Source organism: Botrytis byssoidea, assembly GCF_014898295.1.
Source record: "Botrytis byssoidea strain MUCL 94 chromosome Unknown BBYS_010, whole genome shotgun sequence".
Lineage (NCBI taxonomy): Eukaryota > Fungi > Ascomycota > Leotiomycetes > Helotiales > Sclerotiniaceae > Botrytis > Botrytis byssoidea.
Window position 1 is genome coordinate 1112639 of NW_024065851.1, and position 27764 is coordinate 1140402.

The 27764-nt window shown below is 39.7% G+C and overlaps 11 protein-coding genes across 11 annotated transcripts; 5 read left to right on the plus strand and 6 right to left on the minus strand.

Annotated features, from left to right (window-relative positions):
- Positions 1-153: 153 nt before the first annotated feature.
- Positions 154-2130, minus strand: EAE97_005936 (uncharacterized protein; the record flags this gene model as incomplete). Its single annotated transcript, XM_038876449.1, has 2 exons — positions 154-1092; positions 1261-2130. The coding sequence occupies 2 exons, from the start codon at positions 2128-2130 to the stop codon at positions 154-156; spliced, it is 1809 nt and encodes a 602-aa protein (XP_038732925.1).
- A 671-nt stretch (positions 2131-2801) lies between these two features.
- On the minus strand, positions 2802-4585 carry EAE97_005937 (uncharacterized protein; the record flags this gene model as incomplete). Its single annotated transcript, XM_038876450.1, has 3 exons — positions 2802-3238; positions 3302-4332; positions 4386-4585. The coding sequence occupies 3 exons, from the start codon at positions 4583-4585 to the stop codon at positions 2802-2804; spliced, it is 1668 nt and encodes a 555-aa protein (XP_038732926.1).
- A 1006-nt stretch (positions 4586-5591) lies between these two features.
- EAE97_005938 (uncharacterized protein) lies at positions 5592-6752 on the plus strand (the record flags this gene model as incomplete). The annotated part of the gene is made up of 2 exons (XM_038876451.1): positions 5592-5974; positions 6050-6752. 2 exons carry the CDS (start codon positions 5592-5594, stop codon positions 6750-6752), a joined length of 1086 nt encoding a protein of 361 aa, XP_038732927.1.
- A 1338-nt stretch (positions 6753-8090) lies between these two features.
- On the plus strand, positions 8091-9001 carry EAE97_005939 (uncharacterized protein; the record flags this gene model as incomplete). The annotated part of the gene is made up of 4 exons (XM_038876452.1): positions 8091-8208; positions 8246-8402; positions 8460-8527; positions 8588-9001. The coding sequence occupies 4 exons, from the start codon at positions 8091-8093 to the stop codon at positions 8608-8610; spliced, it is 366 nt and encodes a 121-aa protein (XP_038732928.1). The 3' UTR covers positions 8611-9001.
- A 479-nt stretch (positions 9002-9480) lies between these two features.
- EAE97_005940 (uncharacterized protein) lies at positions 9481-11249 on the plus strand (the record flags this gene model as incomplete). Its single annotated transcript, XM_038876453.1, has 2 exons — positions 9481-9799; positions 9865-11249. 2 exons carry the CDS (start codon positions 9481-9483, stop codon positions 11247-11249), a joined length of 1704 nt encoding a protein of 567 aa, XP_038732929.1.
- A 696-nt stretch (positions 11250-11945) lies between these two features.
- Positions 11946-13231, plus strand: EAE97_005941 (uncharacterized protein; the record flags this gene model as incomplete). The annotated part of the gene is made up of 4 exons (XM_038876454.1): positions 11946-11960; positions 12061-12145; positions 12208-12485; positions 12542-13231. 4 exons carry the CDS (start codon positions 11946-11948, stop codon positions 13229-13231), a joined length of 1068 nt encoding a protein of 355 aa, XP_038732930.1.
- A 6178-nt stretch (positions 13232-19409) lies between these two features.
- Positions 19410-19999, minus strand: EAE97_005942 (uncharacterized protein; the record flags this gene model as incomplete). The annotated part of the gene is made up of 2 exons (XM_038876455.1): positions 19410-19674; positions 19737-19999. The coding sequence occupies 2 exons, from the start codon at positions 19997-19999 to the stop codon at positions 19410-19412; spliced, it is 528 nt and encodes a 175-aa protein (XP_038732931.1).
- Positions 20000-21221: 1222 nt separating this feature from the next.
- EAE97_005943 (uncharacterized protein) lies at positions 21222-21676 on the minus strand (the record flags this gene model as incomplete). Its single annotated transcript, XM_038876456.1, has 2 exons — positions 21222-21381; positions 21438-21676. 2 exons carry the CDS (start codon positions 21674-21676, stop codon positions 21222-21224), a joined length of 399 nt encoding a protein of 132 aa, XP_038732932.1.
- Positions 21677-23491: 1815 nt separating this feature from the next.
- Positions 23492-24157, minus strand: EAE97_005944 (uncharacterized protein; the record flags this gene model as incomplete). The annotated part of the gene is made up of 1 exon (XM_038876457.1): positions 23492-24157. One exon carries the CDS (start codon positions 24155-24157, stop codon positions 23492-23494), a length of 666 nt encoding a protein of 221 aa, XP_038732933.1.
- Positions 24158-25363: 1206 nt separating this feature from the next.
- Positions 25364-26326, minus strand: EAE97_005945 (uncharacterized protein; the record flags this gene model as incomplete). Its single annotated transcript, XM_038876458.1, has 4 exons — positions 25364-25480; positions 25564-25738; positions 25810-26222; positions 26282-26326. 4 exons carry the CDS (start codon positions 26324-26326, stop codon positions 25364-25366), a joined length of 750 nt encoding a protein of 249 aa, XP_038732934.1.
- A 501-nt stretch (positions 26327-26827) lies between these two features.
- EAE97_005946 (uncharacterized protein) lies at positions 26828-27573 on the plus strand (the record flags this gene model as incomplete). The annotated part of the gene is made up of 2 exons (XM_038876459.1): positions 26828-27120; positions 27372-27573. 2 exons carry the CDS (start codon positions 26828-26830, stop codon positions 27571-27573), a joined length of 495 nt encoding a protein of 164 aa, XP_038732935.1.
- Between the last annotated feature and the right edge of the window lie 191 nt (positions 27574-27764).

Sequence of the window (27764 nt, forward strand, 5' to 3'; positions counted from 1 at the left end):
AGTTGAGCTGTATTTTGAACCTATGTGTGCTTTTCTCGATGAATATTCGTTGATTAACGATGGACTCATATGTCAACAAATCAAGAAGCACGTTTATCGTTCACTATTATAGAGGCCATCAAAGACTTTATATACCATACACTTCTGAATCTGTTAGACCACTTGTTGACCTTTCTCAGCAAAAACCCATCCCGTTTCCTCATACTTCTTTATTCTTCTTATAATCTCCTCCACATCCTCCCAAATCCTCTCTCTGTTTTGTAACCCTCTCAATCTTCCCTCCTTCAATCCTTTGGTAATTCCCAAATACAATTGATACCAATCCAATTTCTTCGTATCAATCCATTCCTCAAACCCCGTCTTCAACGCTCCCTCAATACTCTCATCAAACGCGGGCTCAGCAGCCTTCCATTCATCGTACAATTCGGGAAGTTCTTCCCAAATAAGTGGACGCAATGCCACTAATTCCTCATTATGCTCTTTTCGTCGTTTTTCACGAGACTCGAGGACCGCCCCAGAAACTGTAGCCCAGAAAGATGGAGGTGTAGAATCGTATATCTCCCACAACCAAGGCATTTCACAAATGACAAGTTTATAGAAGAAACCCTGAGAAATTTGGGTAAAAGCCCTGGATACGAGACGAATGGATGCAACATCTTTGGATGGAAGATACGATATAATCTCATCTCGAAGTTCTTGCGACAGCTTGAGGAATGGATCGTGAGAATCATTACGTGGGGATCGTCGGGTTCGAGGCTCCGAAGGGCGAATAGGGAAGGCTGGCGAGCCGAGAGAGAAATGTGAATTTGTGGTTATTGCTGATTGAAAGACAGAACGCAAAGCTGGTATGAAGACAGGATTTGCGGCGAGCCATTCTGTGCCGATAATATGGTTCCACCATTGTTCGCTGCAGCGACGTACAGCTTGATCGCGAGGAAAGTCAGTGTCATATTTGTAGCAGGACTCCTCATCGCGCCACTTCATTAGATCTTGAATAGAAGTCTGATTGAAACTAAGCCGTGATGCATGTTTATAGACCTCGAGACAAGTTGGATGAAATGGCATTGCCACTTCCCGAGTATTTGGAGGCACCTGTAGATCACGAGGTCAGTTTTCAAAACCTATACTCTTAAGATAATGGTGTGTGAATAGAATATTCAAATTTCTAAGATGCAGTCTGGTCATGAGAGCATGCTTGATTCTTAGAATTGATGGTAACATCTCCTTTTCTTGAGATCATGAAGATTTGAAAAGACTTACTTGCCAAATCATAGTATCTGCTAATACATCGTTGGCGAGTCCATGACGGGCTGGAGTTAATACGATGTCACCCATGTCCCGTGAAGGTACATGATCACCAATACCGGAAAGAAAAACATCCCCCTCGAGTTCGAAATCTTCGTCATCAGGGCTAGGACTCCAGTCATTGCCCTTGTAAACAAGGCATTGTGCCGTGGTACACCCTCTCATTTCTTGAGCAGTGATGAAATTGCCATTGTATCCTTTGCTCCCTGAGCATTTGGGACCTGGCAGATGTGTAAATTTATTTTCCCACTGCACACTTTGTGCTTCTTCATTAGTCATCATGATCTTCTCGACTTTCGGAGCATTCAGCAACTTGTGTTGATCGAATCCCGATAACCATTCGTGATATAGCCTTGTTTCCTCATCTGAGTCGAAATTACCATCACTGTTATGGTCATAAATTCCCATTTCATTGCCTATTTGGGCATCCTGGCGGTCTTCCGGCGTTGAAGATGCTTTCGAAACATGGCCTTTGAAGGAACTCTCATCCACGTCTGAATCATACTCCAAATGCTCATCATCCGATGCACTTTCATAGGAATACAACAAACTATCATCCTCAACCATGGGTGTGTTATCCTCGTAAAAAGGTATATTGTTTTGCATATTGCGCTCTCCATTTTGTTCTGGAATCGATTCTGTTGTACGATAGAACAAACATCCGTACTCGGTACCACAATTTTCATCCCCTGCCTTATACCCCCCATCCGGATTATACCAGGAAGCACTTTCGTCATCGATTTCATCTGGAGTCCGATCTCGTCCTATATTGAAGCTAACACCACAGATTTGACATGGAATCTCTGAGTAACCTGAAGTCGACATGGTTAATGTTTTGGAAGTAGCATGCGTAAGTAGTTCTAGCCGAACTTACCCATCTTAGATGCTGAAATCAAATGAAATTCGAGATAATTATCAATGGACGATAAACTACTGACGAAATCTCTGGATATAAGAAGAAGAAAGCAACAAGTGATAAGAGGGTACTTACTTAGTGGTCGCTAAAAGGCTTATTTAAAAAGCTTTAGCAACCCCGGAATCTGGGTCGATTGAAGATCTACTCTAGGCTACTGGTAAGGATCTTTAGGCAGTGTATCCACAACATTCTAGGGCCTCTCAGGCCTCAGACACTATTTTTCTTGTTAGTACCAGATATAGCTACTTTGCCTGTATATCGACTTAGGCAAATGTTGCTAATCGAATCCAGATACGAGCCAATGCCCCCTAGGTGTATGATTTTATAAGTTATCACTCCTTCCCCTGCCACTGATGAAGATGGTGTCATGTTGAGGTTTCCTTTCTGGCAGGTTTATCAATTCTAATTTCCACTCACTCACAGTCTCAACATGCCACGATAAGCTGCTGCTGCATACCTGGAAATCTAAAACCAGCATTGTCTACCCGGGTCAGGTGCATTTACGTAAAATCGAAAGTGCAAAAAGGTCAACTAATTTTCCAGTTTCCTCAAAACACCCTAAATCTGATCTCTCCCACAGTCAACCCACCACCAATCCCCCCCTCCTCAATCCCCAATACCACGCCCCAAGTACCACACCCACATTCAGAAAATCAAAAACCAGTGCCCCCCCAAAGATAATCCCATCATACATCCACGCATTCTCGCTCGTCATGTGAATTCTACTTACCGCAATTGCCCAAGGTAACATCCATAATAAATTACTTCCCAGACTTTGCACAAAATAAAGCTTCGGGACAGTAGCCAGGAGAATAGCGGCAAGTTGTGTGGTGACGGCGTAGAAGATATAACACCAGTCGATTGTTCTCCACATGTGCTCTGTGATTTTCGCTACAGCTGCGGATTCGGAGAGGTAGACAGAAAATTTGCGGATGCCCCAGAGGGAAAGGAAGATACAGAACAGGCTTTCTATGAGAAGCGCAATGACACTGGATACTAGCGCGTGGTGAACAATTTCTATGACTGTTAGTATTATTTCACCCCTCACCTTTATTTCAATAGATGGAGCTTAAGACCTACTTAGAACATCCGCCTTCTCAGCTCTCGGCTTCCTGGTCTCAACCCCAACACCCTTTCTCCAAGATCCCCATGCATGACCCACGAAGGTCGATGTAGATGCCTGCAATGCGTTCACCGGAACCATGACAATACCCCATCGGATATTATTGAATACACCCCATGCAGTAGCATAATCAAGGCCCATAGATACGATCCCATGGATAAGCCATAGGTAAATAGCATTGCGAAGAGCCGATTCGAGGAATGTCCATTTTCCTGGTTTGAAGAGTGTTTTGAGTGCTAAAATGCTGATTCTGGGTTTTGGCTCCGTTGCGTTTCCTGACTCGGATGGCGATAGTGACCTCGATGGAGACGCCGAAAAAGATGCGGGTTCGCGTGGAATGGAAGGTGAAGAAGTAGACCGTTGCATTCTCAAAGCAAGATAAATAAAATATAGCAAGCCACATCCTGCAGAAGCAAGATCACATGTCATCCTGATCAACGCCTGTGTATTGACTGTTGGTGTGAAAGAGCCTACATGGAACCTCGAAATGATAAGCAAGTCCAACAAGATATTCACCGCAAATTGTACAGAACTGATCAACAACGGTACATCCGGATGATCCAACGCTCGTGTTGAATTTGCAACAGCAGTGCTCATTGCACTAGATAAAGCTTGTACTGACGAGATTCTCACATACGTAAGACTAGCTTTTCTTACAATCTCAGGTACGAAAGCCGCAGCGAGATGTTCGGCACTTGCGAGAAAAATTATCATGAGCAGAGTGCCGAATAGAATTTGGAAGCAAATGAGGGTGTAGGTAAGTGTTAATCGTGAACGAAGACTTCGATTTGATTCATCAGCTATGATAACCCAGACGGCTCGAGGGAGCCCTTCATTGAGTACCTCTACTATAATGCCGATATAGGTGTATACATCTGTGGTTGCAACTTGGGTGGAATCGATGTTGGCTACCCATAGTTTGCTGAGGGTGGAGTAAAGAGCTGGGAGGATGAAAGCTCCCGTGTTGAACAGAAGTGAGCCGGGATAGCTGTGGATTATTAGTACTACTGAGTGAGACAAGAAATGATGGACTCAGCTCACGTTTCCCGGTCAAAAATGCTTCTCCATTGAGGAAGAAATTCCGTGATCCATCTCCATTTGCTATCGAAACCCGTGGCGCTTTCTTCTTGTACCACCTCTTCGGATTCTTCGTCCACTCTCCCGACCGCCGCACTTAATCCATCATCTTTCGTCGGTATCATCCTGTATCGAACTTTGAAAGATGAAGAAGACGAACTCATGTTGAGCAACGTGAACTATTAACCATCCTTATCACTGCCATTTTTAAAATCAGGAATGAGGGAGAATCTGCAAATGACCCATTGAGGAAGAAGCATCGTGATGCTACTGTTGATTGTGGCTTTATGCAGGGAAATTTTGTAATGATTGACAAACCAATGAGATTTCTGAAATGGATTGTGGTGGTGTCTTCATTTGTGATGTTTCTACTTTACGATTCTGCACCTTTGGTTTGCTAAAATCCTTGGGTGATTCTGGACAATCACATTCAGACACACAATCAAAACGTTACATCGAGGACTGTCAAGCATTTTGGGGAGGGGATACGAATCTTCTGTATTTGTCCAAATCATATCGCGATGATTGATTCTCTGCTTGCCAATGTGGGTTGTTTTAAGGAAACTTCCTCTGCACAAAGAATGCTATGACATATGCACTGGAATATGTATCAACTCCTATTTGACAAATCTCGTGATATTTACTATTATCATCACCATTCATCTCAAGGAAAACCGATGATAATGGATTCAATAAGTATTATTCAACCACTAAGAACCCAGTTAGAATATCCTCGAATATCCCACTATCGATATAAGCTTACAAACAGCTTTGTGCAGAGCCCGAAGTCCGGGCGTACAAAGTATGCATGGTATTGTGGCCAATGAAACGCCGCTTATAGTCAGGAGCTCCATTGCGGGGTTCCACCTACTAGCTTCTTTAACAACTAACCTCATCGCTGCCATAAGCTCTGAAGCTCTAAAGATTTTGTATCGCCGACGACTATCAGATTTTAGCTTTTGATTAGTATTCAGAATGCGTGCTATCCCCGCATCGGCTTTAAGGCGGGGTAGCTCTTTCCTTTATCTTTGCTCTGACGTCTGCCCACATTCCTAAAACAAAAACATACATCATTCCTTCCCTCCTCCGTTCAAAGTAATAAACATAACGAAGTCCTCCCCCTCTCTCTTGTTTCGACAAGCACAACAACAAAATTCTCTCGGCCAACTCATGAACACCACAACCACCCTCCCAACCACTCTAAAAAACAAAGCTCAAGCTCTCATTTCCACAATGTCCCTCCCCAAAACCTACAAAGCTGCTGTTTTCGAAAAAGCCGATAGTCCACTCGTTATCAAAGACGTCGAGCTCCGACAACCATCCGCAAATGAAGTTCTCGTGAAAGTCATTGCATGCGGTGTATGTCACTCCGACGCCGTTGTTCAATCCGGTGGCTTCGGAAACGGGTTTCCGATCGTCCCGGGCCATGAGATAATTGGTACTGTCGCTGCTGTTGGAGAAGGTGTCCAGAAGTGGAAGGTTGGGGAGAGAGTAGGAGGTCCTTGGCATGGAGGTCATGATGCCACTTGTAAACAGTGCAATCGAGGACAATTGTATGTTTTCTCTCTCGCTATTATCTTTCTTTTCTGCAATATGAATTGTGATTTGCTAACGATTCGATCTCGCAGTCAAATGTGTTCCAATGGTGCCGTTAATGGTGTTACTCGCGACGGAGGATACGCTGAATATGTTCACCTTCGAAGCGAAGCCGTAGTGAGAGTTCCAGAAGATGTTGATCCTTATGAATATGCCCCAGTTCTCTGCGCCGGTATCACGGTCTTCAACAGTATGAGAAAATTACAGATTACACCTGGCGAAGTTGTTGCTATTCAAGGATTGGGTGGTTTGGGACATTTGGCTGTACAGTATGCAGCTAAGATGGGATTCAAGGTTGTCGCTATCAGTGGTGGTGACAAGAAGAGAGATTTTGCTCATAAGTTGGGTGCTCATGAGTATATTGACGCATCAAAGGATGATCCCGTCAAGAAATTGACCGAAATGGGAGGAGCAGCCCTGATTGTTTGCACGGCTCCAAACCCAAAGTCTATCTCCCCCTTGACTGGTGGATTGGGTGCGGGTGGAAACTTGCTCATTTTGGCTCCTTGTGGTGGTGTGGAGATCAACTCGATTGATCTCATCGTGAAGGCGGCTTCAGTTTGCGGTTTCCCATCTGGTCATGCATTGGATTGTGAGGAGGCTATTGAGTTCACAAAGTTGCATAATGTTAATTGCATGATTGAGAAATTCCCATTGAAGGATGTCCAGAAGGCTTATGACCACATGTTAAGTGGTGATGTTAGGTTCAGAAGTGTTTTGGTCATGGATCAATAAGTATTTATGGAGAAACGAAGAAATGAATGATGGAATGGAAAAACTTCAAGGCGATCTGTCGCTTGACATTCAAAAATGCAAAGGCTAACGAAACGAAGATTCAATCAAGTAGTCATTAGGTTTTCAATATCATGATATCATTAAGTTTCGGAAGGGAAATCTACATCTGCTCTGCTTCAAAATCTTTGTGAACATTTCAGTTTCTGCCTCGAATATCTGCCTAATCAGTGGTTTTGCCAGTGAAAAATCAATTACTGTAGTAAGATAGCTTGATATTGACCTTCCTAGTGAGGAAGTTTCTAAGACTTGGCGACCCGGAAATTGAATTCATAAGTCATGGGTATCTTTTCGAGTTTCAAATGAGGAAAATCAACCACCCTATTCCTACTTCCTTCAGCAAGTTCTTAAAACATCTCCAATTTATGTACCTAGGTATCAAGCGCATTTTTGGTAAGCAAAGAGAGCATCCATCCTAATTACAATTTGACTCGAGTCAACCATCGCGATTTTATACTTTCAGATATGCAACAAAGACCATAGTGAGTTATTTAAGTATCCAATCAGTCGAAGGGCGAGTTGACTAGAGCGATTTTGATAACCCAGACATGCAACAAACGGTCCGCTGAACCATTTAAATAGCTGGAATCTATAGATGGGAAAGTAACTTACATCTTTTAGTCTGGAATTGGAGGAGGATTTGCTATCATCTGCAGGATCAACTACCCAATCAACTAGGCTGGACTGTGCCCTGTCTGCCATCTAGTTTACGTCGTAGGGGAGAGACACGATCCCAAGAAACCTGTCAAGACTGGCGAGCAAATAGCATCTGGATCGCATCTTGAGCGTGTGTTGAAAATCAATCAATTAAACTTTGTGTAACCATTTACCCGCTGCCCTGCTCTACCCTGGCTGATATGTTCAAGTCCAATCATTCACCGCCAGCAGTTCATCAATCAATTCCTTCAAAACCTTGAATCAGATTCGATTATGATTATCATAGTACAAGCATTTGAGGCTGATGTTCATTTATCTATTGGTTGTATAATACAGGAAAGAGATGATTACTGACGTCGCACAACTGACGTCATTGTAAGCACCCCCTGTTTCCTCGAGAGAAACTTGGCAAGAAGCGAAATTCTTATGATGATGGGGAGAAGGATTGAATTGGAGAAAGGAGATAAGTATCACGAAAGTGCTCGTACTTTCGAAAAATTTCTCATTATCAAATCATCAAAAATAATATACACTATAAGCTTCCGCCAAGTCATATACTCCAGATATTCATTTATATCCTTGAACAGATATCAAATCTCAAAACAATCCATACCAACCATCAAAATGCCTCTTTTCGGTCGCCATCAAGAAGAATATGAGCCAGAGCCAGTCGTGGAAGAGCCCAAGCGAAGCTCATCTATCTTCCATCGTAACCGTGCCGAGTCTGTCTCACCATCGGAACGTTCCATGTCTACCGTCTCCTCCACTCCATCTCACAGTAGTCGCAATCGCGGATTCTTACACAAGAACCGAGAAGTTCAAGACCCAGTTATCGCAAATGGAGAGAGAAGCCGACAGAGCATTGATTAATGCTCGAGAGGCGGTGGCAGAAGCAAGAGAACATATGAGACAACTTAAGTTGGAGATGGAAGCACAGTAAGTCATTCAAACTTTGAAGGTGGCAAGAGCACAAGATACTAATCTGTTGTGCAGAGCAAAAGCACTGAAGGTTCGACAAGGACAAGCGAATAACATTTACAAGAGAGCCAAACCTCTTGGTCGTAAGTGACTATATTGATATCATCCATTTTTAGAATATCATCACTGACAACAGACATTAGGTCACCAAGTCCAGGGCTTGTGAAGAGCATCATATCCGATGTGACACTTGTCACTGATTGAAATTTACTCTTTGCGATAACTTGTATGAATATTTAGCGGGATCGGTGTTGGGGAGGATGTTTGTTTTTTTAGCGTGGAGTTGACAGGAGCGAGTGAGACTTTTTGAAATACGGTTGGGATAGAAACCACCAATGAATGTACTATTATTATGATCATGATGAGAACGAATACCATTGATGCCAATTCTTTTGAAACATGACGATAACGTAGATTTGGCTGATGATGTCTTTGCAGACATTTCATCGTGTTGGCCTCGTGTGTAGGTGCCTTGAACATTGTGAGCAGAAGCATGCCGTCGATATCAAGTGAGAAGAAACGTTTTCTTAGGTTTGGCAAGAAATGATGCTATTCCCAAAAATAAATGTTGTCATGATGGGTGAGAATGACAAACTTGCAGCTTTGCACTGAATAAAGAGAAACTTCTCGGAAAGGCACATGATCACATGACATGACCCCGCGCCTCCGCCTTTTTTTTTGGAAACAACCTAGTTCTCAAATGGGGTAAGACTTGCCTTGGCACTCCCCCCAAGATCACCGGAGACCAGGAACACGAGGACTCCTACAACCCTCGCAAGCTTCAATTCTGAATCATAATCTGCTCCCGTTCCTTTCCTTTCCTTTCCTCCTTTCCTTTGCTTTGTGACCTCGTGGACAATTTCATTGTCATTTTCTTCTTCTTTGCTCGAATGTATATGTCTTCGTCTCCTAAGGTTGTTTGAATAGAAGGATAAAAAGGTCCTTCTTGTTGGAATAGTTGCATTCCTTTTGTTTAAATCGCATTTCGTACATATTACTGTTACTCTCTGATCAGCGGTGAGGAGAAGCCTCAATCATGATTTCGTTCTCAATACATACCAATCCACGACCGCGCATATCTTTCCTTCTGCTGTGTTTATTCTGCGCATTATCTTTCTCAATTGGCGTATATGGGAGGTCAAACGATGTTGTGCGACAAAATGATTTGATTCAACGACCACTTACGAATAATGAAGACACCACAATCAATGGGAGCCCTCAGAAGCTCATCCAGCCTGAAGATACAAAAATCCTACCGGCGATGATAAGCGCGCTGGACGTGCTACAAGGAGACTACTTTGCGACATGGCAAGGCATTTATCCAACAGGAATTGATTGGACATCTGCAGTGATTGGTATGATTCTCTCTTTCCATGTTGAAATCATCTTAGAGCAAGAACTGACACCACTTTCCAAACAGGCACTTATGTTGCTGGTGCACTCACCACTATTACCAAGTCCTTTTCTGAACTTTCGTCACCGAAAATGAACGAGAACATCATCAATAAATACTTTACTGAAGTGATTGGATTTTATTTTGGCCAGGATGCCTTCTCTCTGCGACAGCAAGCCTATGATGATATGTTATGGGTAGTTCTTGGTTGGTTGGATACCGTCAAATTCATTGATTTGCACTCTGAATTACACTACTCGAACGACTCTCAGCCAGAGTGGTACGGACAACAATATAAACCTGCATTTGCCCACCGGGCGCGACTATTTTGGGAATTGGCATCGCAAGGGTGGGATACTACTCTCTGTGGTGGTGGGATGATATGGTCTCCATACCTTACTCCATACAAGAATGCAATCACCAATGAACTCTACATCGCAGCTTCGATATCGATGTATCTATATTTCCCTGGAGATGACAATCAATCCCCATTTATTCATTCCGACCCTACATATCCACCTCGCGATGCGAAATACCTACAGGCAGCCATTGATGCTTACAAATGGCTGAATGGTTCAAATATGACGGATTTGCAAGGATTATATGTCGACGGATATCATATCTCGAATCTTTCCGGCGGTGACAATACACATTGTGATTCTAGAAATGAGATGGTATATACCTACAATCAAGGTGTTTTACTTACCGGACAACGTGGTCTGTATGACGCGACCGCCGCACGATCATACCTTGTTGATGGTCATAAACTCATCGCGAATGTTATTAATGCCACAGGCTACGAAGTGAAGGATAATGTTGTCATCTCACCGCCACCCAAAGATGGCTCCTCATTGGCAAAATGGTTTGGTCTTGGTAGGAATGGAATACTAGAAGAAGGTTGCGATTCAAGTGCTTCGTGTTCTCAAAATGGACAAACTTTCAAAGGCATATTCTTTCATCATTTAATTGCATTCTGTAGTGATTTGCCACGAGAGCCTATTGCAGGGACGAAAGAAAGTCTGGAACTCGACAGAGAGTGGCATTCTAACAAATGTTCAAAGTACACAAAGTGGATCAGGCGAAATGCGGAAGCTGCGTTAAGTACCAAGAATAAAGAAGGGAAATTTGGTATGTGGTGGGGTGTACCGGCCACTCAGAGTTCATTCGCAGACTACACACAGAACCAGACATCGGGTGACTCAGTAGACTATCGAAATACTGGAGTTCCAAAGAATGCCGAATGGAGAGGAGAAGAATACCCCAAAGAAGCGAAAGCAAGCAAGATTAGAGAAGGTGTAAATAACGGTGGTGGGGTAGAAGATCCCAATGATCGAGGTAGAGGAAGAACTGTAGAAACTCAAGGTGGAGGATTATCTGTCTTGAGAGCATTATGGGAGGTAGAGTTGAGATAAATGCATATATAGCTGTTTTGTTGTATTTTTTTGAGAAGGATCGTCTAATCTTAAGACTTCGGCGTTTATGTTTATACCGAGATCTAAGTTAGAATTTCAATGAATACTTATACCGCAAGATACTGTTAGATATATTCATATGAGAGTCTACTCTACCACAAGTGCAACAACTACTTTACTATGTGATTTTATCAAATCTATTTTCATTTAAGAAAAGATTGGTTAGATTACTTATTAGATTGCCCAATTATCTAGTGATGGTCCCTTATTAATAGACCCTTGCTTGAACCCTCATTATCTAATACTAAATACCCTCAAATCTCAGCCACAATCCGAAGCATCAGCCACAAGCGAATCGCTGAAGCTATGGATTCCTTTAGCCTGTGACAACGTTACCATGAATGTTTCACTTCATTCAAACTGTCCTGATTTATTCATTGATCTCATTGTTCTGTTAAAGAATCACATAACTATCTCGGAGATAATTCATTGAGAGTTTCGAGGACAGTAATGCTTCGTATTCTCTAATGCTCTTTACCTAGGTATTGTCGCATAACGACCGCGACGCGTAATCTACCGGATACCATAGCTTTCACAGCTCATCAATTACTTGAACAATCATTCTTTGAACATCCTCACTTAGCAACTGTTATTTACAACTATCCCGTTGGGTTTTGATTGATACCAGTAGATAGGATGGTTGGGTTTAATGTATGTCAATCTTGGAAATCATTCAAAGCTGCCTCCGATTCTTCGCACAATCCCAACTCCATTCCTAGCTTTACATTACTAACCTCTCTTCCCTCCTCAGTTTTTCCGTATTCTAGGAGACATTTCCCATACTCTCTCAAAATGTATCCTCATATTCGCCATTCACCGTAACTCCTCTGCGGAAGGTATGTTTCCCCGCCATCCCCCACCCCTCCGATGAACAATTCCCCAAACTAACATCTCCCAGGTGTCTCCCTGATAACCCAATCTCTCTATGCCCTCGTCTTTATAACTCGCTACCTGGATCTCTTCTCTGGAATTTTCATCCTCTGGAATTTCGTCCTCAAAGTCTTCTATATAGGTTCCTCTCTTTATATTCTCTTTTTGATGTTAAGAGTGTATGCGAGAACTAGGGAAAGAGAAAAGGCATGGAAGCTTGGAGGATTGTGTTTTGTGGGAAGTGCTGTATTGGCACCGATTGCGATGATGATTTTTGAGAGGAAGTATGGTTGGGGTTTTATGGAGGTGAGTTTCATTTCTCAACATTTGAAAATTGGCAATATTAAACAAGATGAAAACAGGTCCTCTGGGTCTTCTCCATTCTTCTCGAATCTACCTGCATCCTCCCTCAACTCCTTCTTCTCCGTCAAACAACAGTTCCCACGGTCCTCGATTCTTTCTACCTCGTAACACTCGGTTCCTACCGTTTCTTTTACATCTTGAATTGGATTTGGCGTTCCTTAGATATCAATGATCGTTCTCCAGATGCGATATCAATTATTGGTGGTGTGATCCAAACAGCGTTTTACATCGATTTTGCTTGGGTTTATTACACAAGACAAAGAGTCAAGTTGAGGAATGGAGGAGTTGTTGATGCGGATGATATCAGTAGAGGCTGGTTATTGAATAGAGTGTTGGGCAACAAACATATGGTCGGTACGGATGATGATGATGAAGGGGATGAGGAAGCAAATACTGTCGGTAGACAAGAGCCAAATCGAAATGGTACTAAATGGGGAGCAAGAGGTATTTCAGTTAGTGCAGATGAGGGAGTTCTCGTAGGCGAAAGTCAAAGACAGGCAGGATATGAAGGACAAGAAAGTGGAGTTATTGGTGCGGATGTGGATAAAGATGCAAGAATGAAGGACCCCGATGAGTTGGCGAGAATTTTGGATGAGGATGAGGGGGAAGAAAGTGAAGAGGATGGAACATTACCTATACCTGGAGAGAATGGAAGTGGAGTCAGCAATGGATCGGAGTGGAGGGGATAGTGGGTGACGTTCCGATTGGGAATGGAAGTAAAAATTGTCAATTCCACGAGAGGAAAGGGCATTTATGTACTCGTATGATTCAACAGATATGAAATGGGACATGAGTGGACAGGCAAATGCATTAGGATCTAGGATGGATGATTCATGGATGAGGTTTAAAGGGATCGTTTGTTCATTTTATTTTTATTTGGAAAAGAGAAATACTTGCTAGCTAGGTAGCTATGTAACTGATAGTGATGAATACCAACTTCTCAGGAACTAACCTAAGTGATATAGATTGATTGTTGTGTGTGATGCCTGTGATTGTGGTTCTGGTTATGGTTTTGGGTGAGGTCATACTTGAGTTTCCTAAAAGTAAAGGTTTGGCTTTGACTGAAAGGATGATGATGGAATCAATGGAAATGATGGAGAGAAAAATTGGAGTTTCGAGAAACGTAATTGGTTGGTAGGTAGGTAATGAGTTTTAGGGTTATGGGTGGTCATGCTGGATAATCTTGGAGATGGATATTTAAGGACGGGGAGGGGGTGAATATGAATGGGGGGTTGAGGATGAGATGAGGGGTGGAGGATGAGATGGGATAAGAAGAGATGGAAAGAACTGGGAAGAAATGGGAAATGAGGTGGAGTATGATTATTTTGTGTTTTGGGATGAGATGGGATGGGATAGTATGGGAAGGGAAGAGATGAGGTTATATAGAGAATAGGATGGAAGATAGGAACAAATAGGAAAATATAGGAAGAGATAGGGATAGGGAGAAAAGAGAAGGGAAATGAAATGAAATAGAATATGATATATTTTAAATTTATTTTGGGATATGAAATGGAAGATGGGAGAGGGAAGTTGATAGTTGGAAGATGGAAGATGGAAGATGGGATATATGAGATGGGATATATGAGATGGATGTTTGGTGAGGTGAGGTTGGGTGGAGTGAGAAAAATAGATTATGAGGTTGTAATAATGGGTCGGAGATGGGGGAGTAGATGAAGGGAATGAGATGGTTGGATGGATGGATGAATAGAGAAAACCTATAGAGAGTGAAGAGTAAAATTAGTGAGATGAATGAGAGAAGGAGGAATGGGTGGGGAGATATTTCTAGGAAGGAGGTTAGCTGTGGAGTTGATATCTTTTGGAAATAGAAATGCAGGAGGAGAGGAGAGGAGTTTTAAGGTTGAGAGAAAAGGATAAAAGGATGAGGGATTAGGGCTGAAAAGGGAATATATGGAATAGGAAAATACGGTGTAGGAAACACGGATGGGAATTCAAGAGAGAGAACAAGAGAATGGGAATATGGAAGATACGTGTATTGGGGGTCGGGCATAAGCAGATATAAAGATAAGCATATGGAAGGGCATCAAGTAAATTATATGACAGATATAGATGCAGTGTTATATATTCGGGACTTGGTAGTGTTGGATAGACAAATGTAGATGAAGGTAGGATAGAGTATCAGTAGAGTGAATCTCGCGGTACTGGATTTTTGATGGCGTGGGAAGGAGTTTATTGTTACGTTTGAGGGGGTAGAAGGCTGAGGTGATGGAGTTGAGGTTCTTTAAGGGGTTGATGAGGATGGAGGTAGGGAGTTTTGTAGTGATAGGGTGGTGAGGAGTGAGGTTGAAGAGGAGTGAGGAGATGAGGGGATGAATATCATTGGCTATCTGTGTATGAAATCAGATTATGGTAAGATTACTGAAATTAGAGAATTGGGCTGCTAGTAAGGGATGGATAGGATGGTTGAAGAAATTTAAAGTGAGGTTCTTCGATGGGAGTAGGGAATTGGGATGAAGATGGGGAGGTAAATGATTTAGATGGTTAGACTGAGAATGTGTATGCAATAGTGGAGGAAAGAAGATGAGATGATTGAGATTAGGTTGTATGTGAGATGGTTTATACGGTTTGTTGTGAAGCGAGGAATGGCTGACAATGAAGGGACTTTTAGAGGATAGATAAGCTGCTATTACAAAGTAGAAGATAGGAAGTGAGTCATTATGAGCATGTTAGATCGGAGTGTCAATCAAGTATTCTGATCAGGAAAAGGAAAATTTGAGATTACGTGAATGAGAGAAATTGTGAATTTGTACAATTTCTATCTACACACATCCTATGTTAATTGACTAGGTGGTTTGGGTACATAGCATAGTTTTATAAGAAGGGCTTAGGTATTTTATTAGGTCCAATGACATATGGCCTGAATCATTTTGAATAAAAGCTCATTAGAGTTTCAGATTCAATTTATATATACTACCCTAGCTAATTTAATAAAACATCGTAAGCATTTATTCAAGAGATTCTATCTATAATTCTCAGACATGGTGGATGTGGGTCAAAGGATCAATCTAATTAATGGAAAATTTGAAATGAATTAAAAGGATTGTTCTTCGTTTAGTAGATAAACTTCAAGGGAATAGAAGTATTAGATTTCTTGTTTCTTTTATAGGCCATTTAGCCTATAAAGATTGATCTTTTATAATGAGAACTAGATCTCAGAGGGAAAAGACATTTGAATAGTATGTCTATTCATATCTAGAAAAACAAGATAATATGCAAGAAAGAATAGTTATTGGATGCATTGTGAACAGTCATTCCAGTTATTTTAACGATGCTTCAAAACTTCGTAGTGATTAGACGAGACTTATTTCATGACTATCTATATTGAGATATAAGTTCAGCACCCCACTTTTCGGCCATCCCTCTTTTTGGCCACCTCATAAATCTCATCGCTCTAATCAACCATCTCTTTTCAATCTTTAATAATTCAATAACCATTAAATCAATTGATTCAAAAATTTGATATATTATTAATTATATTATGGGTAATAGTTATACTAAAAATAATATTTGTTAGAGTAGATACTAGCAATGAATCAACTAGGTGAAATGTAGCACAAAGACTTTTCATTAATTCTTCTAAACTTATGAAAACTATACAATTTATATGTGTGTGCGGGCTCCCTTCGGCACACGGTAGGCCCGAGGGCTTACTATCACATGCCTAATGGAGCTCTTTAGTCCATGACCGTGACAATATTACTATAATATTTAATATTATAACAGAAGGTATAATTATTAAAAAAGCTAATTTGAATTATAGAATACCCTATATTATTTTTTAATATTATATAAAAGATTACTTTTCTTATCAAAAAGGTATTCAAAATATACAAAAGATAATTTTGATATAAAAAAAAGTATTAATTGAATAAATATTAATTTAAAAGGTTTTGAATATTAGTTTTATATATTAATAGATATAAGAAATTAGCGAAACTCTTTTTGAAATAAAAAAGAATAAGCCTATACTTGGAAAACAATAGATATACAATTTTCTATTTAGAAACTCTAAAATTCGAATCAAAAAACAAATCAGAATTGATAATCAATATATTTTAAATATTACTACCAAAATTATTAATAAGTTCTTTGAAAAGTTGAATTTACTAGCTATTATTCACATTAAGCTGGAAAACAGATGGAATATAAATAAAGCTGGTATTATAAAAGACTAGGGCTTGAATAATATGGTATTTGAGAGTGCTAAGAGATATTTTATTCAAAAGAAATAACTTAATATAAAAAATTGAATTTTTTTTATTGAATATATTTTTATTATAGAAAAAGTATTATTATTCCTTATTATATATAAGGGTAAAAGTATTCAAAAATAATAGTTCTTTATTAAGCTTGATATATATAAGGATTGGAAATTCTATATTATAAAAAATAGATGAATTATTAATAAAATAGATTTAGTATAATTAAAAAAGGTTTTTATTCCTTAAATCATTTTTTCTAATTCAAAAGAGACTAGATTGTTTATTTTAAATGAATATAGAAGCTACAAAATTATTCAATTTATACTTAAGTATTTTAAGAATAATATATACCTTTTATTTCTTCTTTTATATATATCATATATACTACAACCTTTTGATTTATTAATATTCTCTTTTCTAAAATATAAATATTGATATAAACTTAATAAATTAGATTCACTATCTGATTCTATATCTATAAGCAAAAGGAATTTTCTTATATACTATTAAAAAGCAAGATTAAAGAATTTAACTCTGAATAATATCACTTCAGAATAAAGAGCTTCAGGTTTATAGTTTCAAAACTGTGCTAAGCCTTTTTTATCTAGATTATTGCTTGAAAATAGCAATAAAGAAGTTCAGAGTCTGAATTCGATTTTAGATAATAATTTCATACTTCAATGGAATATAGATTCATTTTTGATTTAATAGAAAATACTACAAAAAGCAAATGATCTACAAAAATATATATTAATATTAGAATCTAAAAAAGAAATAGATTCATATATTTATCGATTATTTTTTCAAAAGATTCAAAAAGCATTTGATATTAAGAACTATGAAATTATAAAATCTAAATATCGAATAAAAGAATTAAAATACAAATTAGAATATATTATATCTAAAAAAAAAGAGGAAGATTAATACTAATTCAAATTCAAAGTTTTCTGGAATTAAAACTATATATCAAACTCAAATCGAAGCCAATAATTGTGAAATTGATAGAATAAACTCCAATAGTATATATAAAATTGATACTACAAAAGATTGTATTGTAATTGGATAGTTATTGAATTATTGAAGTTTAAAAATTGTATATATATATTTTATAAGGTGGCCGAAAAGAGGGGTGGCCGAAAAGTGGGGTACTGAACTTATGCTTCAAGCATTATAATTGTCATTATCGTTAGTATATCCATTGAGGATAATGATTTCATGGATAAAGACTTCGGATGGAAGTTTGGGATGATATTTAGGAAGTGAGGAGATATGTGCTTTTTCAAACTGTGAATAGGCAGTAGATTTTGAATCAAGATATAGTCTTTAGACTGCTACCAACTAATACGTAACGAATGAGACTTTTCCATGGTTTATTAGAGACATGATACTTGGTGAGGTTTTGCTGACTGGTATCAGATGGCTTTCGAGAGAGCTCGGAAAAGAGATGAATAGATTATTGCCTGTTTCAAGTCAGTTAAGAGGATTGTGTATAGATGGCTTGATGGATCTTGGACACTGGTATCTCCATTGCTGTTCCAGTTAGGTCAAAATAAAGACGAGAATACGGAGTACCATGTTTCTATTGAGAATCGTCATGAGTTTTCTATCAGAAATCGGATCAATATGTTGTTTTAAGATATTCATAGGGTGTGATCTCTATAAACTACTGTCTCATCTGCAACACGATATACTGATGATAAACTATATCTTTTAAATGAACTTCTTACTGTAGACGCCGACGTATATAACGAGTGGATACATATCTCATGATCTAGTCGTTAACGATATCTTTCGTTTCTATCCAAGGTAGCCAAAATCTCTCTGATTGTCTAGTAAGCTTTTGTAGCCCTGATTTAGCTATCACTTGAATCATTATTGTAAGTAGCAATAAGCAGGAGAAAACCTCATGCTCTCTATATACTGGTTAGATCTCACTAAGATGGATTTTGATTCCCTCTTCGACTTAATTTGGATAAACGGCAAACAGTTCCTTTTAGTTTGAAGGGATGAGGGACCTAGATACCTGCATAATTATAGTTTAACTTAGACTAAGATCTAAATATCACTGGCTGATTGTGATAGCTTCCCGAAATAACGTTGTATATAAACGACTTTTCCCATGTTATGACAGTGTAGATAGGCGTCTCGAAGTTCAGGATCAAGAATTTCTAGAGATGCTCTTCTCTAGTCTATGCTGTCTGGATGTGATGGCTCTTAAGTTGTTATAGAATACTGACAGGTTTCTATATGATTGTAGAACGTCGAGATACCTAGATATCTTAATCATTACCAGTAAAAAAGTATTCTTCTCTCGGAAAGGCATTTGGATATATCGAAAGTTCAAGCCGACTTAATTTGTCTACCAGCTTTTTCTGGTTGTAATTAGCTCCTATTAAACATGTAAGTAAGTGATATGATGTCATTATCACAACAAACATCCAAACTTGTGTGCAGCAGATGTGATGGGTTATGAGTTATTAAGATTACTATGAACAATTCGCTATCATCCTCCCAGTATCATTGATTCCATTCAAAAACTACCGCTGTTATTTAGCTCGTAGATGCTTTCATCCTTGAGAGCAGTCACTTCTTAAAGTGAAAACTTGTGGCTCGGTACATATCACAGATATGATTTTATCCCCACAATTTAAGATCGTTTAGGATCATCTTCGAATCCCGACTCGCTGCCATCATCAGTATCGTCTTCCATCTCCGAATCTCCTTCCAGTTCAAATTGGTCTTCTTCAATAGGTTCTCCATACTCTGAAGGTTCCTCCAGATCTCGCTGGATTTCCTCAGCAGTCACGGCATCTCGATTGCTCAATGCGTGATGCAACGCTTCATAATCGTCTTGATATTGGCGGAACCAAGCTTTTAGCGCGTACAAAACGTTTAAGAGTTGCTCATAGCTCCTATAATAACCACAAATTAGCAAATTTACCATTTTAAATTGATGGGAAAAAGTGCGACATACTCTAGGAGCCAGCCTTGGTAATCCGGCGTTGAGACTCTGTCTAACTCTATGCTAGAAGCTCTCTCATCACAGAACTCAATCTCCTTATCTAGCTTCTCGATCGCAATTTTGCATTGGTCGATTCTGTTTGATAATGTTCCTGTAATGATTTGATTCCAAGACCTGCAATCTTCGCGGCGTTCTCTGATGTACTGGTCGAAGTCGATTTCGAACGCTTCGATGTGATTGTTTTGAACTCTTTGGGTAGGGCTTACTTGTGACATCTTTGCTTTCTAGGGATGTTGGGTTTGGGAGAGAAGTTTCTTTCTAAAGATGTTCTATCGAGTTGATATTTATCAAGATGAATAGATGGTAAGATGGTAAGATGATCTAGATATTATGGATTGTTGGGTATGCTGTTATCTTAAATGATCAAGTATGTAAAAAACATGGAATTTAGAAGTCTTCGTCGGTGGGAGATCACATATCCTTAAGTAACTAACTGTGTACTCTTACGGTCAGCAAAACAAGGCTAAATGAGGAGCGCGAGTTCAAGAAACATACTCTGATTAGCGAGCGTGATTCTTTGATTTGGTTCACGGTCATATTATGAGTCTCCAGGCACATGTGCTTCTAATAATAGCTCTTTCCGGTTCATACGGTCTGGTTAAAGTTCTTAAATACCACACTTAGGCCTATATATAGAGATTTAGGAGTAAGGACAGCTATAAGTTATGAATTTATGGTGCTCGTGATAGTGCAGCGCATCTGACAGTAGAACCTAGCTTCCCCTGCAGCATGAGCCGAGATCCCCTAGCCGTCATCTTAGAAAGTACCGGATGGCTCCCAGTTACAGGTACTTCTCTTTACGATTATTGATAGATTTATCATTAATCTAGGAAGAGAGACAAGGTTGAAGGATGCGGCTGTTCAGTGGAAGGAGAATCACTGTGCACTTCTTTAGAGGCTATACCCGCCGGTAGTTGATTGATTTTCGTGCAATCCATCTGAAAATTCCTTGGATCTCAGCTATGTTACAATGCTTACTTGTTGATCTCTGCTAATCAGGTATAGATACAGGCAAATTGCACACAACATTACGTCTAGCTAGAAGCGACTACTAAGCAACTGATAGGATTCTTACTTCTAGTGTATATTACTCTGTGACAAGTCCCTTTGCAAAGACGTTGCATATTTAGGGAAATCTTCTGATTACCAGAGAGGTTGAATACTAGATAAAGTAATAAAATATATATATCATCAAATCACAGCATCGGAAGTCAATTTGCAGGTATTAGACGATTGAATGATCAAATTGCCTCTATAAACGCCATTGAACCAGTTCCCATTCGTTTTTGCTCCAATACTCCTGACTCCCTCTCAAATTACCGCTGGTAGGGAAAAGGGTATGGTTATGGTCCACTCAGTAGCTCTATTCGTCTGAAACCCGCTGGTATCGTCACCAAGTGATATTGTTCTGCGACAGTACCCTCCGTGGCTCGCGAATCAAGCATGTCCCGGCTCTAAATCAAGCTCTTCCTCAAGCTCTCTGGCAGTTTCCCAATCTCCATTGTTTCTAGCGGTCTGTAGATCTCGGTAGTCATCTCGAATGGTCTCGTACCACTGGCGTATCGGATACATCAATTCCAAGAGTCTCTCGTACTCACTGTTGTAGTGAAATGTTAGCAAATACCTTGTATTGATAGGTTCTGAGAATCTTACCTCAAAAGCTCGGCTCTAGCTTCCGCTGGCAAGCTTCTCATGTGTTGAATGAGGGCTATTCTGCGCTCGACAAAAACAATCTTCAAGTGGAGTCTATTGAGAGCACAAAACGTTTGGAGGATCCGATTACCAATTGTTCCATCAATCGCATCGTCCCAACGTTGAAGATCAGCCACCAGATCTTCATGATATTGGTCAAAATCGACGGTGAGCTCTTGGATGTAAGCTATCTGAGACATGGCTAGGAATAAGCTCCGAAAAAAATAAGGGCGCGGGTTTGATTTGAAGAGGTTGATTGGAAGAGGTGGTAATATGAGGTCTCGATAAATTTTTGACTGTGAATATGTGGGCAAGCTTTGAGAGTCTCCGCCGTTGAAAGATTCGTGCTCTTAATTATCTAGCTACTCACGAAGATAACCAATAAAAGAAATCGCTCTGAGACTTAGCGCAATTTACAGAACTACAAGCGCCTTCAAAACTTGGCTTTCATCACTAATGTGACTCAGAGATGCCTAATTTCTGGTGTAAACAAAGGAGGCTGATGGGAAAACGGTGAATTGATGAGTGATTAGTATGATTGCGTAAGTTTAGAAACCAAAAGTACCGTAGAACCTTGATAGTTACAACTAATTCCATGCAGAGATGCCTAAATTTTACTGTACCGTAAAGTAGGGAACGATGGAAGAGTGAATAAGTGCTTACTGTGATAGCAATAGATCTAGAAATAGTCTAATACGGGACCCGGCGTCTTGTGAATTGATTGGAAAAAATGTAAGCTACAGTGGATTTAGTTGTAGATAAATGATACATACGGAATTGAGACAGAAGGCTAGAATCTGGGTATGTAAGAGTAACAATGCCTCATACCAAACAAATGCGTCGACAGAATGGGCAATGAATCAGCCTTGCATGCATTTGATATTCTTTGAGGGGTTGCTTCATCCTCCCAAATATCAGTAGTCGCAACAAGTCTTCTAGTTCTTATACATTAATAACAGTCAACCTTCCGATCAAGTCATCACATCACGACTTGTGGGTTGTCCATATCTAAACAGTCATCTATATCTAGTGAGGGTCTGGTCTTTGAAACTTTGAGCCTCAGTACTTCTAATTGATTGTGCAACCTTGCTAGACACACAGCTTCAACGAGTTACGGATAACGGAAGGGAAATACCCATTACTAGTGCATGAAAGGTTTCAATTGCAAGCATTCCACTGTCGTTTGGATATAACAGGGAAAGGCGCAGCAGAGAATTGAATGAGGTGTAAGTCTTTGAATGGCCTCTACTTTAAAAATCGTCACTCAAGGCTGAAATATCACCCTCTGAAATTATTCTTTGTAAGAGCATTTCCTAGTCTTTTGATTGGTATTCATGATAAAAATCAGTGATTACAGATCAGGCAGAACTGAAAAATGATACTGTGTAAGTTTATGTTCTAGACAACAACAACAATGCCCAAAAGACGACCGAAAAAGCTCAATAGAAAAGAATTTGTAATTCAAGCAGCATAATGAAGGAGAAGGGAGTTTCTTTAACGAAAATAACCGAGAATGAGCAATCTTGGTGAGCAGCGTCGAAGCGAGAATTTCTCAAAAATGGTCAAACAGCCTCTAGGTACAACATAAAAGATAGAAACTATACTCAAGCAATTCGAATTCAATGATTAACTCGTCAAATTAAAAGGTGATAAATGAGGTGAAGTCTGGTTTCTCATAAAAATGACTGGATTATTGCTTGAACATACATTTGAGCTTTGGAACTTCGTATCACATGTAGAGGCTCAAATACTTTGGCAATCAAATCTCTATTACAATCTGCCATCTTTCACAGATCAGTTGACTTTGAAAACAAGGAAAGAATAAGATAAATGAGGGAGAGATAAATGAGAGAGAAGGCATTGATTGTGTCACAGATACAAAAGTGCCAGAGAAACCCACCACTGTGTTACCGTAGAGAAGAAAAAAATACATGAGAAACTCCATTTAACAATCTTTATCCTTATAACCCCATTTCCGAAACAAAAACCAATCCCGCAAGCAGTATTCAGTATGATCAATTTTTGTCTTGACCCAAATCATCCGTTACGGCCTTTGCTTTATCTCCTTCCTTGTGAACTGGTACGCCACGCTCTGGAAACTTCTCTCGAGGTTGACGAAGAATGCCTTTTTTAGAAGATGCTTTCGCTTTTGTTTCAGGTTCGAGGCCTTCCATAGTTGGTAGCAAAAAGGGAGGCTCGTCGGGTTTGAGTACTGTTGAGAGTTGATTACGGGTATCAAGCACTTCGGAGTCGACGGTTGGAGATGAAATCGTAGGGATTTGCGTCGTGGTAGATTGCTCGCGGAATCTTACGAGAACCCTTTGTTGATTGTATTCGTCGAGTAAATTATGGACAAAAAGAATCGTACGCAGCAAATCCTGTTGGACAACGCGCATAGATCTAAAAGCAGTATTAGTACTCGTGATATCAATAGGATCGAGAGAAAGATTGTTGGAAGCTAGGTACGCAAGTTCTTCAGCTCGATTTTTCGCACTGAGTTTCTCGATATAAGAATCAACCTCTTTAATTTGTGAATGTAAGGCTGGTAGAAGTTTCGAGAGGTACTTCTTCCTGCGGGGGTACGTCAATGAAAAGAGTTTCTCATTGACCACGGTAATGCCGTCGAGGACTTGTTTTTGATACGTCTCGATGAGGCTTGCGGCGGGTTTCTTGGTATCCATGATGGTTGACGAAAAAGACGAGAGACTAGAGCCTGTTTGTGGAAAGAAACATAAGCTTGAAGCTCTTAACAAGTAGGTTAGGTCGATTGCGAGCTAGGAAAGAACGGGATGGGTAGAAGAGAGATGTATTTTTCAAGTGTTTTGGTAAGAGTTCTTCGGTCTAAATACGTCTTCGGTTGCCTGAGTGAATGATTCGATAAGCAAAAATAAAGTGGGGGAGTGTGTGGTACACTCTTAACGTAGCTTATTTGTGGGAAGAAGCGAAAGAGGAGAAGTTTGACCTTTGAGAGTATCTCTGAAATACGACAAATAAAGACTGTGTTGTATGACTTTACATAAAAGCTCTGGTGGCTTCGGGTGCAGGGCTAATTCTGTACAACAACTATCTAAGTGAGAGTGGTAGCGATTATAGAGGGAAAGAGAGATTTCCTGTTCTCTAGGAAGCTCTGAACGTGAGCGCAATTTCAAATGCATCAGATGGTAGTAAATGCCAAAGATGTGGAATAGACAGTTGTGAACGTCTGGCATAAAACGCATAGTCTAAAACCAGACTTTATTGCAGCTCTTCAATATGGCTCAGTGTTTTAATAAATGAAGTCCATTTAATCTTTAATATCAATAGTTATACATCTCAGAAATCAACTTTGAATGATCAAGGTACTTCCAAAGATATTGATTCTCTCATGTCGCCGCAAATAATCGGAGCTTAGAAATTCATAGTTCCAAAAACAAAAGGGTGGAATTTTCGCAGTGAAGCCATAATCTAGTGGTAGGCTGTCTTTCAAGATCCTCAAATCTCTTGTATTAACATTCCTGGAGCTTAAAGTCACTTTATGCATGGGAATTCGATAGTTGAACAATATTTAGATGACTGTATTGACGCATTTTCACACGCGATGAGCTTGGAATAGAGTTCAAGGAGTATTTTGTGTAGGGAATGACAATTTTTTTTTTACAATTATTCAGCCTTTATTAAATAGATTTGAATGAAACCGAATCTTCCTTACTACTGTGGTGCAACAAATCCTATAATATACTATTCAGTAAAGGCCCCGTTTTGAGATATCAAAAACCTTAGAGGTGAAGTGAATATCCTCGTAAACATGAGGAGCAAGTAACTATGGCAACAGGGTGCCCAAGTATATATCTTGCCACGCGGTACTTCAAGTCAAAGACTTATGGAAACCCTTGCATCTTTGTATTTCACTACAATGCTGGCTTCTTGGAGACCACCTTAGCCCCACGAACTTTCTTCTCCAGTGATTTAATGTCAATCAGCTTACCGTATCTACTCTGGGGAAATTTATCATGGTCGCGGAGACTCTATAGTTAAAGACGTTATTAGTAGGGCTCTTGATAATCCATTGACACCACATAAACTAGCGGAATAGGACTCAATGACTTACAAGTGTGTCCCCGTAAGTTCCATGGCGTATCCCGAGATTTAGCATCATTTCTCTTCTCTTTTCCAAGCTTACTTTCTCACTTGCTACTTCGGATAGGAAAACTTCTACCTCTTGAATACGAGCCTCGATATTGCTGCGCATGACAGTAGACTCAGTCATTATTTCTGAGGCAATGCTAGGTGGTGAAAGGTCAGCGTTTGATTTTACTAAAGAGTTAGACTTATGAGGGGCTGCGTTTCGACTTACCTGATCTTTCGTGCCCAGTTCTTGTCGTTCGCAGGTTGCAATTTTCTTAAGAGAAATAAGTATTCCTCAACAGTCTTGATATCCACTTGAAACTCCTGACGATGCTTGCGTAGAATCTTCAATCTCGCGTCTAAAGTATAACGGAAGAGATTGTTCAAATCTTTATTGACCACAGAAATGATTTGACGATGCTTGAGGGCTACCATTTCCAGCTCAGGTTGAGAACTTCCTGATTTTGGACAATCTGTAGAGTGGTATTCGGCGTTTTGAGGTTCATCATTCTCGTCTTCAATGCCAACTCTTCGGCTTTCTGCCGGAGAAACAGGGTTCTTGTGTACCATCAGACGCTCGAGGGACTTTGTTCGTGTTTTGATGGCATTGATAGCTTCGCTTTTGGTCATTGCATCATAGTCCTGCAAAGTCATTAGTATTTCTATGCACATGGAAGTCTTTTTATTATGCTGATACGTACCTTCGTCGGACACATTTCCCGATTGTTATGAACATTGGAAGGCATGTCGTAGGTACTTTTTTGCTTGAGATGATATCTTGCGTCTACTGGGATGTTATATTCAACAATTCTGAAAAAGTATTGAAACTAATGAACGAGAGTATTTCGAAGATATTGAGATTTATGATCAAATCAAGAATAGTTTAAGAGGGTGGATTAGCTGAGGTGACACTAACATTTATTCACATGAAGAAAACACCCATATATAGATAAGTGCATCAAGATCCAATCAGCGTATTTACCCACGCTTAGCCGTGATCGATTTGAATCTTGCTTTCATTGCCGTATCTCATCTACTGTATTGAAACATAGGAGCAGCTGGGAGTGAATGGGCTATGAATCTAAGTTTTTAGGGGCTCATCAGCACAGAACATGCTTTAGAAGCTGTCGTATATGAATTGGTTAGCCGTATGGCGCCGCCAAATGCCTACTACAAATACAAGATAAGAAAGACATGAGAAAACTAAACATAAGAAATTCTCCAAGTTTGCTTCACTGTGCCATAATATGGCGGGTTTTAAACTCAGAAAAGAAAAGCCAGCCTTTGAAGGAAAAGGCGACACTGGAAATAAGAAGCGCACCTACTTCTACACGCCAGATATTGAAGCCATACATCGAAAAGACAACGAGATACATTTTCTCAGAGTTCTATCTTTCACCGCAATATTTACAACACTCATTTTAATTGCATATTATAGATGGAAGGTTGCTCAACTTGAAAAGATACTGAAGATAAAAGATGAGCATTATATCGGGAAGTTGACTGGTGGAGTGGTGTTGATGGGGGAGCATGGTTCCGTGTATATCCAGATCATGAATCAGTTTGTGTCTCTGATTTATATCATCGTGATCCTAGTCGCAGTGATTACCTGGTTGTACGTGGGGACCTTTAAATTTCGCAATTCACTCAAGGTATATTGACTAACATTTTAAGGAAGTATCAAAATCAGTGACTAATAATCGCCGCGAGTTCTGACCCAACTTTCAGAATCTTGATCTCATCCTAGTTTGTATGTATACTAGAAGGGGAAAAGAAACACTCTAAATCAAGCTATATGCCAGCATACTGGGCCAGATATTCAAAGAAGGTCGCACTTTCAAGAAATCAGTACCAGGGTCTATTGCTTAGTGTTAGCGATGCCAGAACGTCTTTCAAACAAAGAACTCAGAATGGTGAGATGGCAAAAGACCTCGAGCTTCACCAGGAGCCATTATCTATTGAGGTATTGATCTTTTTCCGGGGGAATATTTGAGATTTAGCATGGCGGATACATACGTTGGAGATAATCCACTTCCATAATTAAACAATCCCACGGGATTTATTTTATTGACGATGAGGTTCATAATTCTCTATCGAGTGCAATTCAAAACCTAACTTGTCTTTTCTACAGTATTATTTAGTGAAGAAGAAAGAATTGTATTCGAGATCTAGTATTGATAAGTA